Consider the following 12,637-nt stretch of genomic DNA (forward strand, 5'->3'; position numbering starts at 1 on the left):
AATGATGGCCACGTTTGTCTCCAAAACCGGCCATGTTGCGACTATTCCTCTTAAGGGACAAAGAACGGTATGCTAGCATTTGTTTGCCACAGGTCGTTTCTGAATTCCGTAAAGAGATTTCAACTGCAACCGCTGCATCATCCTCAATCACGACAATGCGAGTACTCACACCGCGCACGGAACAAACCATCCGCCGTACAGCCCCGACCTAAGCCCTAATGATTTCTATACTTTCCTAAAATAAAGAATAAATTGCGTGGTCAGAGATGTTCATCACCTGAAGAAGCTGTGGACGCCTACAAAACGGCTATTTTGGAGACCCCAACTTCCGAATGGAATGGTTGCTTCAATGATTGGTTCCATCGTATAGAAAAATGTGTCAAATTTTGCGGAGAATACTTCGAAAAGCAATAAATACATTTTTAAATAGTAATGTTGTGTCTGTTCCTTGATTCCCGAAATTTTCTGTCGGCCGATGTTGCTCGCACTAGAAGCCCGTGAACGCTGGAGTTCTTTTTCATGCTTCTGACAGTACCTAATGGAGATGCTGAAAATACCAGCTAACCAGGTCTACGAATATCTTCGACCAGTGCCGGAACTCACAAGTATGTTTTAAGCGAGCATGACGAAGCCCGCCACAAGAACTCAACACATTCAAATAATGAAAGAAAAGCTTTAAAAACACAAAATTTATGCTTCAATTATTTATTAACTACCAATATATAATATTTATTAAACTGTAATAAAATGATAATCTTTAGGAAGACATCGTAGTAATTAGGAGCCACTCTTGTAGCGTACTCAACTGTTGCTGTACGGAACTGCGTGATGTGCCTCCTATACTTGTGTATTGTTCTACGCTGCCCTCCCAAGAGAATACCACTTGCAAATCATTCTCCGATCCGAATTCTGGACTGGTAACGAAAACTTTCTATAAATATTTAGAATATATTCCACGACTAGTATAAGGTACCTATTGTTATTCAAGTAGCTATTCAAGGATATTCCAGTTGTAGGTGCGATTCAAATTTCCATCAAATATATGAACCATGGCTTACAAATTTAAAGACCATTATGATTTGACGACCTGTATTATCCTACCTACTAAGCTAAAGGTCCCGGGTTCGAATCCCGGTAGGTGCAAGCATTTATATGATAAATATGGATGTTTGTTTCCGAGTCATGGATGTTTAAATGTATTTATGTATGATTATATGAATTTATATATGTTTAAGTAAGTATATTGTATTAAATATATCGTTGTCTTGTAACCCATAACACAGGCTATATATGCTTAACTTGGGGCAAGATAATTTGTGTAAAAAGTGTGTCAATATTATATTGTTATTATTATATATATTATTATTATGATGTGAGGATTATGATTCTTAGTTTAAAATTTCCTAAGTCCTAATTTAAAAATTTGTTAACTGTAAAGACGGTTTATGGACGATAATTTTACCTGATAAAGTCATTAGAAAACATCTTTTTATACGATCGTTCATTTGAGGCTTAATAATTGTTTAGTCAAAGTTGTAACAACCTTTTATTACTGCACTTGCCGACCGAAGCTACTTTTTTTAATAATCAAAGAACAAAATGCGTCACAAGCCGAATGCTTAGCCCGATCATGCCTCGGTTGTTCCGCGCTCTCGCTTGCACGCTCGGCTCAGGCGGAATGTGACACTTGTGTGCGTGCAGCTGGAGTTTATGTTTTTATAAGATGCTATCACGTCAAAAAAAAAATAAGTTTCCTATGAAATGAAAAGAAAGGAATAGGTACTTAATAATATTTCTAGCCTAACCTACTACCTAACCTATAGAAAGGCTAAAGGATCGTAATAACTCACTATAAAAGATATCACTGACCCGTGTTCTTTCGGAAACTACGGGGATTTTAAAAGGTATGTGAAACACGATAGTGCCTCAAATACGACATGTGGACTGTGGTCTGAATTGGAAAGTGCTCAATTTCTCATAGAGATTCTTTATTTAGAAGCCGTTATTTATTTAAAAGTATATTTTATGCTAGTAATTTTAGTCATTATTACCATATTTCGACATATTCGTGGTAGGGTAGATTCTTTAAGTCCACCCCCAAAGCCGAAGCACGGCGTAGAACTGTGCCGACAATGTGATGGGCTTTTCTGAATGGTACTCCTTTACGTACGAGCGCGTGAGCTAAATCTGTAGCGAGCATGCCGGGCTCCAGCAACTTGACTGCTTTATCACCATTTACCTAAAAAAGTGCATTTGTATCTACTTTAGTATTATTACTTATATCCCTAATAAATTTCAAACATCCTTCATGAATTTCACTAACCTCCATTGTATCTAAAGTTCCACTCATAACTTTTAAGCAATTTAACAATCGATCATAGGACTTGAATAGTAATTCCTTATCGACTTGCAAATCTTTGTTATAAGTGCTTGGAAGACCTTTTAGTGTGCAGCTGAATGAAAAGCTATCTCCCAGTAATACGCTAGCAGCGCCTCTTATTAACTCTAGTCCATCTGGGTTTCGCTTTTGTGGCATCAAGCTCGAACCGGTAGAAAATTTATCCGATATCTGTACAAATCCAAATTCTTGCGAACTGTATATTATAAGGTCTTCAGACAATCTGCTCAGATGTAATCCACATAGCGCTACCCAATTCAGAAACTCAACTGAAATACCAATCAGAAAATGTGATAGTGCTTTCTTTATGTCAATAAAGTTACAATAATCCGTAGAATATAAGCCAAAAATGTAGTTATAGACTAACGGCCGTTCCCAATATTCAGTCTATCTCCGGTAATGGCCTACTTGAGATAAAAATCGTAACTATCGTTGAATTTTCTGTCCCAATAAACTTATCGACGGTAACTTACCTGATCCGTGCACGCTGACTGTACGTATAGCTTACCATCGATAGAAGTTTGTATGGAAATTGCAATTCACGCGTCTAGATACGATTTTTATCTCAAGTAGGCCACAACCGGAGATAGACTGAATATTGGGAACGGCCGTAAGGTGATAAGAATGACTTATCGGGGATATTGGGACAGCTTCAGATTATTGACAGCTAATTACTGATAGTAGAAGGTAGTAATTTATCTCTATCTGTAGATAGTATATTGGGAACGGCCGTAAATATTTATCGACTTTCTATCTATCGTATCAATAAAAGCAGTCCTAAAGATGTAATGATGTAATTAGGCACTTCACCCAAGTATTATATTTATTACTTAAAGTAGATGTTGTTCTTTTTTTACCAATATGGTCTCTGGAGCCAACAGCGAACATAGAATTTGGAGTAACGTTTTTAAATCCTAAACTATCTGCTAATCGGTGACGATCAATCGGCAAAGCACAGCCCGCAATTGCGCCACTTCCAAGGGGACAGGTTGAAAGCCTATTTTGTTGGTCATCCAGTCGACTCACATCGTCTTTTAAGCTCCAAGCATAGCTGAAATAAAATGTGCTTGAATAGTAATCGCATAAAGCGGCAAAGGAAGGGGTAGCAAACATTTTAATAACCTTAACAGAAAGTGGCTCCATCTAACTGGTTGAGCACGCTGGAGGTGCGTGTATCCTGGTGCTATGATATCTATTTCTTTTTCGGCGCGATTTACTAGAACCTGTAAGATTAACAATTATACGGTCCTAATTATTATTAAGCATGAAATTTGAAAAATAACATCGCAATTAAAACCTAAATATGTTACGAGTGTATAGATTCATTTTTTAAATTTGATCATAATTTGATAGGAAATGGTAATGTTAACCTTAATTAACTGAATGAGTTCTTTACGAAGATGTTGAGCAGACGAGCTTATCCATAATCTGGTATCTGTGGCGGATTGATCGTTCCGACTCCTTGCGGTGTGCAGGTGTAGAGCTGCATCTCCAGAGTACTTTCTAAGTCGGCATTCCACCACTGAATGAATGTCTTCTTCTCCATCCAACAAACGACCGTTTTCACTCAATTCTTTCTCGATATCCTGTTCAACCTTTACAGAAAACAGAATATATTAAAAAATTAGCTACCTACTAACCGAGCAGTTCTTGTTAGTATATATTACTTAATATATTTGTTTCGTAAATTTATCTACATTGATGTCCTTCCTAAAAATCGTGATTTTAAATGTCATCGACGCCATAATTTCGTACATCTTATAGTTGCATACATTGTTGCTATTAGATAATAAAGTCAGATTCATACTATTTAAAATTTCCGCGATATTAACATTTGGATTAACAGTAGGTACTCACTACTCTCTAGGAGATATATACATTGATAAAATTTATTAAATGGGTTGGTAGGTAATTTAATTAATGTCATTATTCATTGCCACGTGAGAATCAACAGGCATCAAGCAAATCTGGGTCTTCCATTGTACAATATACCTAATATGGAGGAAATATATATAAAGTATTTATATTTTCATTCCCGATAGACTAGTGTGATGAGTTATGACAAAAAAATTTTTAACTTATTTGGAAGGCAGTAGAATTAGTATCTGCATATTATAGAGTAACGGGTTCCGGGTTCCGGGTTCAATCCCCGTTGGGAACATTTGTTACATTTTATATTTCCACGTCTGAGTGTATGTGTTTTTTTTATTATTGGAGTATATGAACGTGATAATTAAACTGTTTAATTAATAATAATAAATTTGGGTAATTAACTATTTCGTCTAAGTCACCACTGGACCCGAATATAAAATAAAAGCCTGATTTGTAATGATTATTAATTATGCTATGGGCGGGACACACTCGAAGGCTGGATACTGCAGTAAAAACATTAAAATATATACAAACTTTAGTCAATCCCTGTATTATGGCCTCGTAAGTTTCGTCTGTCAGGTGGTTGCTGCGATGCAATTCCTGGGCCCAAGCCCGACTTCCCTGGATATCTTCACGAAACAACCGGGAGTCGACATCTAGAGAGTCGTTTAAACGCCGTAGAACTGCTGATGCGCTCTCCTCAAAACATCCTCCCCACAGCTGGTAGCAATTTTTCTGTAATAAAATAAACAGTTATCGAAGTATAGAAATATATATAAAAAAAAAATATTGTAATATTAAATAAAAGTGTAGGGACTTACAGAAGACATTAGTATTTTTGTGTACAAAAGTATAATTATATTATAACAAATTTGCTCTTCTTATCAATGTATCTCGAGTTGTTTTCATTTTGTGATAGCATAGTGTCTTATATATACTAGTCAGATATTCGAAACCTTTTCTTATTAGCTGTAGGTAGGTACGTAGTTCATTTAAACACAACATTGAATATATAATTTATCGCTACCAAGAATTTTTCTTTCTTACTTAAATGCTTTGTAAATTAACATTGGCATCTTACCTGCATTCTCTAAGCACCTTTAAATATTATGCATTTTCAATGTAGACTATGTAGTTCCAATTATTTCTTTAGTACGTAGAAATATACTATACCTACGTACCTTATTAAGTAATATGATTTAGCAATTGATTATTTTAGCCAAGGGTTTGTTATAACTGACTGATAAGTAGATGGCTCTTGGCTTATGTCACGAGGTAGCTTCATATTTAATAATTAAAAGTATTATTTACTTAAATAATAATCATTAGGTATCAATATTGACTGGCTCTCTCTCTTTTCTCTTGCGAAACTATTCGTGAACATACTACCTATATATTTTATTGCATCACTTTACATATATACCTATTACAATTGAAATGATTTGTAAAACTATGAACTTGTAAATGTTGATTTAAAAAAGTGGCAATGAGTTTCTTGCCGCTTCTTCTCATTAGCTCAACCCTTTACGAAGAACAGTAAATTTAACAAGAAATGCAATTTTCGTCGGTCTGTCTGTTTGTTCCGGCTAATTTCGGAAATGGCTGGACCGATTTTGACGAGACTTTTATTGGCAGGTAGCTGATGTAATAAGGAGTAACTTAGGCTACGTTTATTATAGAAAAACAAATATTTTAGAAAAATAAAGTATTGTTGCAATGTCCCAGAAACGGTCTAACTCTAAAAATAATGTATATGGCAAAACAACGTTTGCCGGGTCAGCTAGTATGAACTAAAATTTAATAACAATTATAGTTGACTATAGAGTTTAGGTTGATAAGACTTCAATTGTTAGATTAAAAAAAAAAGATAAGAAATAAATTTATTTGTAAGTACTCCTCTCAGCACTCCCGTGAAAAATACAGTAGAATATGAACCCACACCTTTTCGCAACGCCAAAAAATCAAGCCGATCGCAGATGACTTGATCGTAAATGATTCGAGCCACTCTTTGTTGAATGCGGGCAAATGGAAGAAGCTGGTACTGGGGAGCGCCGGCCCTGAGGTGAGAACAGTGTTGGTTGCAGGTGGTGGCTTGTAGAGAAGTAGGCACTCGCCTTACTGAGTACACCAAGGTTTTTAGAAGCCGGTTTGGCCTTATTAGATGTTCATGTCCGTAGTAACTTTGAGGCTCTCCTCAACTTCGATCGATTATTTTATTTTATTTGCTCGTAAAATAAGATGGGAGTCATAGGCTCAAAGGCGTAAGCAAGGGGTTTTTAAAAGTGGAAGAGTCAGGACTCGTCCGGATTAAGTACCACACTCGCACATAATACCGGCGTGAAGTAGCGGACTTGTGCCGCTATGCTTCGCATAGGTTAGAGATTTTACCCCAGGAGTGGATTGTACTATGGATACCTAATACACGCGCCATGCAGGTTTCTCTCGGGAAATCGTCGACCAGTCCCGGAAGATACTTCCGTCTTCTATCGACACCTCACTTGAGAAGTTCGTGGAATTAAACGTCTTTGATGTTAGCAGTCGAATGGCATTCCCCACGCTCGCCGTGCCGTTTTGCATAGTGTGTATAGCTGATAAGCACGGGCGACACACGGTCTTATCGTATTTTTAACTTTTTAGTATTTTTGATGCGAGATATACGGCGTAGTCAGAAACGCGTAGCAGGGTTTTTTCATAAACTTAGTATGCTATACTTATTAATTTAATGTTTTTTTTCGGTATGTAGTCCGTAGTATAGCTATTTTATTATTCAATAAGCTACTCACAATGAGTTGTTTTGAGCACTTAAGGTAGCGCTAGTCGGTTATTCATACATAGTATGGCGATTACATCCCTGATTGAGCGTGTACGTTTAAAATAAAAGTAGTATTTGTTTGTCTCATTATAATATTATCTAGCTTTGTATGGAAATAAAAAAGTAAAAAACAACAACATCATTTGGCGTCGTACATTATAGCCTCCTATCAATATCTACCAATAAACACAAAAAAATATGCCAACGGAGGAACTCGGGGTAAATAGTACTTTCATAGCTGGCAACATATTTTTGTAATGGCGCTTGTTTTGCCCTTGGACTTGGACCACTAAAATATAAATTTAATAAGGTATATGGCGCCTGTTTTGTTTACAAAATATTTTGTTGTTTTGACGAATGCATTAGCTGAAATTATAAATTGTTCTTATCGTTATTTTTATTATAAGATGCGTTGTGACACCCTTTCACTGCACAGTAAGTCATTTTTCAATTAAATTTCGTGCGCTGATTGGTATGGAACTTGACCGCGTGATACTGAGGCAGCGGGATACGTGTGTAGCCTTAAGGCCAAGCACGCATTGCGAATATATATAGCTTACACACCAGAATAACAAATAGGCTATAATTTATAAAACTATAGTGTGAAGTATCCAAAATATAAAAGAAGTATGAAGTAAGTAGAAAAGAAATCTGCAATCTGCAAGCTATTTATGCTTGCTCCCCAAAAATCACAGGAGTTACAAATATACATGTTTATCTTAAATAATCCAACCAAAAAGTGAACCATGAATACAATAAAAATTATTAATTTATTTTCATGTAAATATTGTCGAACGCGGGCGCCGGGCAGACAGCGTTGAAGGTAATGTCCTTAATGCGAATTTATGTATTGTAATAGTTTTAAAGGTTTTTTGTGGTTAGAAGACACGTATAAAAAGATACTTTATTTTTATAACATTACATCGGTAGGTTAGGTACTTTAAAGTATACTTAACAGTTACTTACAATAATTACACGACATCTTAAATGTTTGTGGTTGTTACTTATAAGGAGTTAGGATTATAATTTTAATAACTTAGGTTGATATTTTTTCTTAATGGATCAACTTATAATAGACCACGAAAGCGAAATTTGTTTGTGCTGAATAGTTAATTATAAGGGATTACTTCGTTCTTATTTTAATTACATAGTATAGGTTAAGGTTAGTGTAGTTGGTTTTTTTTTATATTCATATAATAAATTACATAGATTAGTATTTGGCTTTCTTTGTTAAATAAGAATTCGAAAGTTTGTGAGTGTGTGTGTATGTTTGTTACGTCATCACGCACAAACTACTGAATGGATTTTAATGAAACTTTACAATAATATAGCTTAATAATTTTACTCTAAAATCCTTCTAATATGATAAATAGGAATGTTTGTCCGTGTGTGTGTGTGTTTATTACTTCTTCATGCAAAAGCTACTGCAATCTACGAGCAATTTATGTTTGCCGTGTAAAGCCCGTAGGAGTTTCAAATATACATATAATAATGAATATCGGCGCAAATACTACAACAAACTTATTTTAAATTTTACTATAAAATTAAATCATAAGTCATCATTTGATAACATTGTGATCTAAAATTAAAGAATTAATCGAACACACGTGCAAGTACGCCGAGCCCAATAAATACGGTCACATTGTCGATACTCAAGGCATTCGTGCTCGGGCTGTCCTACGGTACGGGCCTTTCTGGGTCGTCATTTTTCCTGTAGAATATACGAAGGTGGTCAAATACTCTTGCAGTTTTTTTTCGATGATCCAATTATGAATGATCACCAGCAACTTGACAATTGTGACGTCACACCTTTAGAAAACAATACGGAGGCTCTTTTTTCGTCATCAAAGGTGGGATAAAGGATTCAAGTTAACTTAATTTGGTGAGACTTGAATTTACCGATTATTTGATGTTATTTTTGAAGGTAGTGTTAAAACAAAAAGAGGGTTTCATAGCTACTGTTTACAAAGCCGTGTGATAGCGAAAAAATACGTACAAATTAAATTAAGTGTGAATTTATATGAAATTCATTTTTGTGAACATAAGTTCACGTTACCGTCAATATTTAAGACTTAGCTTTTTCGTTAGTAATTAAAGGGAGTTGCTATTTTGTGATTATATTTTCTGTCAATCATAATAGTTAATTTACTAATGCGTTAAGCTAATGCTATTGACATCAGACATGTCATAACTTGTGAGTTTTCCGAGTAATAAGTCTAGTCTTGAGTCTAAGAGAAACTTTAATTGTAATGTTTACAGGGATGGGACATTTGGTCAGGTTCAACCGGGCACTGTTGCCTAAATTACCACCTCAGTGTGGTCGGAATAAAAAACGAAAGAACTTGCAGATTTTGCCTTGAGGCCGATGAAACGCCTCTTCATCTCCTCTGCAATTGCGGCCCACTAATGCATAAGCGTAACACCATCCTTGGCGACTATAATCTACTCCCAGACGCTGTTTGTAATACTCGCGTCAAGAAGATACTGTGGTTCGTAAGTGCGGCAGGGGTTGTCGACGAGCTATAAGTGTGAGTGGCGAACACAATAGTTCAATTCTGGACGTGGTGTTAGTAGGACCCAATCAGGTCTAGCCAAATGGCCACCCTCTGCAAATAATAATAATATGCCCTAAGCGTCGCCTGCGTTCTCGCGTGTTGACGCGAACGTTATATTTTTTGGCGCACTTTTTGTACGGCGCGGTCTGACTGATCTACGAGGATATTTTGTGTCCGACTTTTTGCGCGTATTCTTATACTTATAATTATATAGGTTTTATTATCACAGACTAAAAAGTACGTCACGGATAGTCTGGTAACAAGACCATCAGCTAAAACTAAAATTCATTAAAAGAAGAATATTTAAATAAATTTTACAATATACTCGATTACAAGATTAATCCCCGTTAGTTTTATAGGCAAAAAGTTCTATAGGTACATTAGATCTCCATTTTTTTAATACTAAACATACGTCATATATTGCCCAATTCTCAAACCTGAGTAAAACGTCAATGTCAAACCGCAAACGACATTCGAGTCAGTGTCAAGTTGCTTCGCCTGATTCTACTTTTATTGTTATTATAATATTATTAGTAACTACGATATTTATTATTTAGTATGTGTAATGTGTATTGTGCTATTGTATCAATGTGGTATGTTATTACTAATCCATAACCTTAAAGTCCTAAGTCAGAGTAAATATAAAATAATTTATCTTAATATTGTTTCTTTGCTAAGTATATACGTAAATAAAACGGAGGCCCTCTATTTGTTAATATAATATTAAATCGATGATATTTAAAAGTAATTACTTTATTTACTCTTTTAATACTATAATATCATTTTAATAATATTATCATTTTTATTGATTCTTACAGTTTTTCTGTACAGTTTAATTCGTAAAATGATGTAAATTTCAAGTTATGGCAGAGCAAAATATGACTGATAGTCCTAACCTAGCAGGAGGTTTTCATCAGTATACACTATTCGACATTGATGTAGATCCAGGCTTGAAAGATGACCAAGGAAATGAGTTACCTAGACCTTTTAATAAAAATCAAATGAGAAAGTGGTTGAAGAAAGTAAGATGGGAAAAAAATAAAGCTGTAAAGCGATGCAAGGAGAAGGCTCGTGCAAAAGAAAAGAGGCGCGAAGCTCGAGAAGCAAATATAGATCTAGGTCCAAGTAGAAAAGTGTTAAAGAAAATGAAACTAGAGAAAGTAAAAAAAAACATAGGTGTTGTTTTAGATTTAAGTTTTGAGCATTTAATGATAGAAAAAGACAGGTATAAGGTTATAAAACAATTGTTAAGATGTTATTCAATTAATCGAAGGTCTGTTTCACCACTGCAGTTTTATGTGACAAGCTTTGGAGAAAAGTCAAAAATAGATATTTCAAGACACAACGGGTATGAAAATTGGGATGTAGGTTGTATATGTTGTTAAATTTATTTGCTTTATTTAGTTATACAAGGTTTAATTACTATTATTAAGGCTTTGTTTAATATTTTTAGATACAGTTTCATGAGGTGTCATACCTAGATATATTTCCAAAAGACAAGTTGATATACTTAACAAGTGAATCTGAAAATATTATAGAAAATTTTGAAGAGGGTGCTTACTACATTATAGGTGGATTAGTAGATCACAACCAACATAAGGTAATAGAAAGAAATACTCCATAGGTTGACTTAGTTGAGATTGTTTGGTCATGTAGGGAGCATATTGTATGAAAGTAGACTTCACAAATGAAGAGCCAATGAGGATGGGTGCTTTAGAAAAGGTTAACCTAGATTCACAATAATTATTTATTCATGATAAACTAAGAAAGTATGCCAGGACGCTTAGTATCTCAGGATGGTGTTAAATACTGTTATAGAGTTGAATTTTTTAACAAAATTACTTCCTTTTTAAATTATAATTACCTAGGTACCTTGTTGGTTTATTACATGATCATCTTATATTCTTTATTCAAACATGTAATAATAAATAATTTTCCATAGGGTCTTTGCCACAAAATAGCACAAGAACAGGGAATAAGACATGGACAGCTTCCATTAAATAAATATGTTAATATGAAAACAAGAAAAGTTTTGACAATAGACCACGGTAAGCAACATGTTTATTTTAAACTTTCCGTTTCAGGGAAGTTCTGACCTCATGGTATGCGTCAGATCAGGGTGATGTTTGCGCTCACCCAGCATTCTGTCAATGTGTATTATTATTATGTGTAGCAATAGAATGCTTATAAGGATGAATTGAGTGAATGTATTGGAATGCTATTGAAATTATGAAAATTATTATGAGACCATGCAAAATAAACCATCTTATAAACAAAGGGTCAGTCTTAGTGCCCTGAGGCACTGCTAATTTGGGAAGGCTAAGAGATCTCTAATTCACAAATGGCCAGAATGGCCACAACTAAATGTTGAACAAACATACCTACCAAGATTTATGGATTTGGACTGTTGTTATTAGAGCCCTGGGGTGAATTGAAGATGTGTGGATAAATTTTGTAGAGCAATTTTAGCACCTGCTTCAAATTGTGCCTTGTTAGCAACTCTTTCTCTTTTATGCCCTTCATCAATAGATGCCACCAGATGGCTCAGTGGCACCTTTTGATGATGATTGTGAAATAACTTCTAGTGAGACATATTTAACACAGAATTTTGGGATTTTTACAAATCAATGAGTATAATGGGCAGGGTGTATCACTTACCATCAGGCTTTCTTTTATAGTAATTTTTTGTCATAAATAAAAGCTTTTTAAATTTTTCGTAATGTTTCAGTGTTTGAAATTTTACTCAGAGTATGTGAAGGAATGCAGTGGCAGGAAGCCCTTCTTAAGGTCCTCCCTATGAGAAAAGGAGCACATTTATGTTATTCGCCAAACAATTCCACACAAAGTTTAGATATTTCAAGTCAAAGTGATGTTATAAGTTAATTTTGTACTTTAAGTATATTATCTATTTTGCAAAACTTAAGACATAAAGTTTTTATGGAATTGCAATGAGTTTGTTATTTAATTATAGAATTTTGAGGACTTAGAATTAAAAGGCAA

General features: G+C 34.8%; 2 protein-coding genes across 5 annotated transcripts; one reads left to right on the plus strand and one right to left on the minus strand.

The window, feature by feature from the left end:
- Nucleotides 1–689: 689 nt before the first annotated feature.
- LOC126970736 (argininosuccinate lyase) lies at nt 690–5,180 on the minus strand. Of its 2 annotated transcripts, XM_050816829.1 has the most exons (8): nt 5,092–5,180; nt 4,805–5,005; nt 3,769–3,993; nt 3,521–3,621; nt 3,256–3,449; nt 2,324–2,667; nt 2,052–2,239; nt 690–914 (listed from the first exon to the last, which is right to left on the minus strand). In XM_050816829.1, exons 1-8 carry the CDS (start codon nt 5,098–5,100, stop codon nt 758–760), a joined length of 1,419 nt encoding a protein of 472 aa, XP_050672786.1. In that variant the 5' UTR covers nt 5,101–5,180; the 3' UTR covers nt 690–757. The 2 variants fall into 2 exon arrangements, with proteins under 2 accessions (XP_050672786.1, XP_050672787.1); XM_050816830.1 differs by lacking the exons at nt 4,805–5,005; nt 5,092–5,180 and having other exon boundaries at nt 3,256–3,621; nt 3,769–3,817.
- Nucleotides 5,181–10,102: 4,922 nt separating this feature from the next.
- Nucleotides 10,103–12,586, plus strand: LOC126970706 (tRNA methyltransferase 10 homolog A). 3 transcript variants are annotated; one of them, XM_050816800.1, is made up of 5 exons: nt 10,103–10,230; nt 10,456–11,001; nt 11,091–11,237; nt 11,580–11,685; nt 12,366–12,586. In XM_050816800.1, the coding sequence occupies exons 2-5, from the start codon at nt 10,501–10,503 to the stop codon at nt 12,518–12,520; spliced, it is 909 nt and encodes a 302-aa protein (XP_050672757.1). In that variant the 5' UTR covers nt 10,103–10,230; nt 10,456–10,500; the 3' UTR covers nt 12,521–12,586. The 3 variants fall into 3 exon arrangements, with proteins under 3 accessions (XP_050672757.1, XP_050672758.1, XP_050672756.1); XM_050816801.1 differs by having other exon boundaries at nt 10,114–10,230; nt 10,469–11,001; XM_050816799.1 differs by lacking the exon at nt 10,103–10,230 and adding an exon at nt 10,257–10,381.
- The last annotated feature ends 51 nt before the right edge of the window (nt 12,587–12,637 follow it).

The sequence above is a fragment of the Leptidea sinapis genome, chromosome 21 (genome assembly GCF_905404315.1).
Source record: "Leptidea sinapis chromosome 21, ilLepSina1.1, whole genome shotgun sequence".
Taxonomy (NCBI): Eukaryota; Metazoa; Arthropoda; class Insecta; order Lepidoptera; family Pieridae; genus Leptidea; species Leptidea sinapis.

Bases quoted from the DNA above. Each gene is read 5' to 3' on its own strand.
- LOC126970736 (XM_050816829.1), bottom strand. The intron at 3,622-3,768 runs GTTAACATTACC...TTAATCTTACAG, and splicing joins AACTCATTCAGTTAATTAAG to GTTCTAGTAAATCGCGCCGA. The intron at 915-2,051 runs GTAATAATGACT...TTTCGTTACCAG, and splicing joins CACGAATATGTCGAAATATG to TCCAGAATTCGGATCGGAGA.
- LOC126970706 (XM_050816800.1), top strand. From the start codon at position 10,501: ATGGCAGAGCAAAATATGACTGATAGTCCTAACCTAGCAGGAGGTTTT. The intron at 11,002-11,090 runs GTAGGTTGTATA...TAATATTTTTAG, and splicing joins ACGGGTATGAAAATTGGGAT to ATACAGTTTCATGAGGTGTC. The intron at 11,238-11,579 runs GTAATAGAAAGA...AATTTTCCATAG, and splicing joins TAGATCACAACCAACATAAG to GGTCTTTGCCACAAAATAGC.